Raw genomic sequence first — 2,368 nt, 5'->3', positions numbered from 1 at the left:
CAGTTTCCTCAACAGCAGCTTTTGGCTTCTCTCTCTCTCTCTTCCTCCGACATTAGCATCCATTTGCCGTGAGCAGCTTTTCAGACAGCTCCTACACCGAGTGGGGTTTTTGTTTCACTAAGCACATGCTCAGGTTTACTTTGCAGAGCTACAGACTGCAGTAGGTGTTCAGCAGATGGAGTTTTTCGTGGAAGGTGTCTGGTAAAGAAAAAAAAACCACAACAAACCAAACCCAGCGCAGTATTTTGTTACTGTATGAAGAAAAGCCAGATTCTGCAAATACTTGGCCACAGGCCTTGTTCAAACCATCCAGACAGCACCAAGCTTCATCTTGATGAGTATTTTTTAGTGTGTTGGTGATGCTAAAGTGACAGCTTGTTTCTGTCCTCTCCTTCATCCCCTCAGTGGTGCTGGCACGAATGACAGTCTGTCCCTCAGAGATCCAGGCAGGGGAAACAAATCCCAAATAAAACTTCTTCCTTGACCACCATTTGAGATGTAGAGCTGTTCCTGGTCTCCCGTGCTATATGGTCCCATCAGCATCAACCCAGCATGAGGAAGAGGACACAGCAGGGGGAGCAGCCAGTGATAGGGAGCAGTGGCTGCCAGCACTGGCTCTGAGATGTGAAATGTCACCATCCTCCAAGCTCTTCGCTTTTGGTGAAAAAGCCCTCGTGGGACAAGAGATTTGGTGTCACCAGAGCTATTTACTCTGCTTTGGCCAGCAATCAGGGCCTGCTGAGGGCACCCTTTTTGTTGGATACATGCAAAAAACAAAGGCCACATTTTCTTCTTTATTATTTCACCAACATCAAAAAGACCTGGTCTAGGAGAGAATGTGACTGTTTTAGGAGAAAAAAAAAAAATTCTCCTTCAAAAGACAAGAAACACATTTTCCTTCCAACTAATGGCCAAGAAAGTTGCCATCAGATCTTTGAGTAGTCTTCCAGAAAAAAAAAAAAAAAGAAACAAAAAATATGGAACAAAAATGTGGTGGCTTTTAGTTAGAAGATGCAAGATCAACAAGTTGGGCCTTCTTTGCACAGCAGCTCCAACTTTTCTCCTTTACGTATCACATCTGTGGTTAGAAAAATGGATACTGCCTATAAACCCTGAGGAAAGAAATGTTCCAGCTGGTATTGAAAATTGTGGTCTGAAGGAGTTTTCATTGCTGGGTTATTAACCAAAATGTAGTTGTAGGGACTAAAAGCATTATTTCTTCAGATTTAAAATAAAATATTCCTATCCGAGGCTCCAGGTATCAAACATCTGATTAATGCAGCCAGATCACAGCAGTACTAAAGTGGTCTTGTCAGAGTCTCTCAGTTGGCCAGATGCTGCAGAGACAGCTTTTCATAGCAAAAAGCAGCCAGGACTGGCACTCCCAGGCTTTTTGGACCTGGCTCAAGGTAAGGCACAGGGAGATGCAGCAGCTGCATTGCAGAAGGGAGTCTGCATGGCAGCAACAGGCTCCGTGCCTGGAAAAAATGCTACAACCTCAGGGCCAGATGAGGCAGTAAAACCAATACTGAGTTCCTGGCATGTCCCCCTAAAACAGCTCTGGTGGCCTGTATCAAATGAATTCCTAGTCATAGTCTCAACAAGCAAATTCAGAGACCAGTATGTTCCTACTGTCCATTCAAAGACCAGGTTAGGAGGGCTGAGTCACTTCAGATCACAGAATCACAGATTATCTTCTGTTGGAAGGGACCTCTAAAGGTCACCTAGTCCAACCCCCCTACCATAAGCAGGGACTAGACCAACTAGACCAGATTGTATAGAGCCCCATGGATCCTGACCTTGAATGTCTCCAGAGTTGGGGCCCCCACCACCTCTCTAGGCAACCCATTCCAGTGATCCACCAGCCTCATATTAAATAACTTTTTCCTAATGTCCAACCTAAATTTACCCTTTCCTAGCTTAAAACCATTACCCCTTGTCCCATTGTTACATACCCCAGTGAACAGCTGTTCCCCAGCCTTCTTATAGGTCCCTTTCAGGTATTGGAAGGCTACTGTAAGGTCCTCCCAAAGTCTTCTCTTCTTCAGGCTGAACAACCCCAACACCCACAGCCTGTCTTCGTAAGAGAGGTGCTTCACCCCTCTCATTGCCCTCCTCTGGACACAACCTTCTTGTGCTGGGGGCTCCAGAGCTGGATGCAGCACTCCAGGTGAGGTCTCCCCAGGAAATAGTAGAGGGGCAGAATCACCTCTCTTGATCTGCTGGCCACATGTCTTTTGATGCAGCCCAGGATGCAGTTGGCCTTCTGGGCTGCAATTGTACCTTGGTGGCTCGTGTCCAGCGTTTTATTAACTGCTATTCCCAGGTCTTTTTCCACCGGGCTGCTCTCTAGCATGGCTTTTCCCAT

At 46.2% G+C, this 2,368-nt stretch overlaps 1 protein-coding gene across 1 annotated transcript in view; it reads right to left on the bottom strand.

Moving 5' to 3' along the window:
• The window catches only part of KIAA1147 (KIAA1147 ortholog), a 14,987-nt gene extending 12,619 nt beyond the window's left edge, over positions 1-2,368 (bottom strand). Inside the window, exon 1 of the mRNA XM_010008211.1 lies at positions 2,284-2,368. Within this exon, the coding sequence (XP_010006513.1) occupies positions 2,284-2,368 (85 nt within the window). The remainder of the gene's footprint in view (positions 1-2,283) is intronic.

This window comes from Chaetura pelagica, unplaced genomic scaffold (assembly GCF_000747805.2).
Source record: "Chaetura pelagica isolate M959 unplaced genomic scaffold, ChaPel_1.0 scaffold92, whole genome shotgun sequence".
NCBI classification, from domain to species: domain Eukaryota; kingdom Metazoa; phylum Chordata; class Aves; order Apodiformes; family Apodidae; genus Chaetura; species Chaetura pelagica.
The sequence above is the reverse complement of the archived record's forward strand: the minus strand, read 5'-3'. Positions and strand labels throughout refer to the sequence as shown.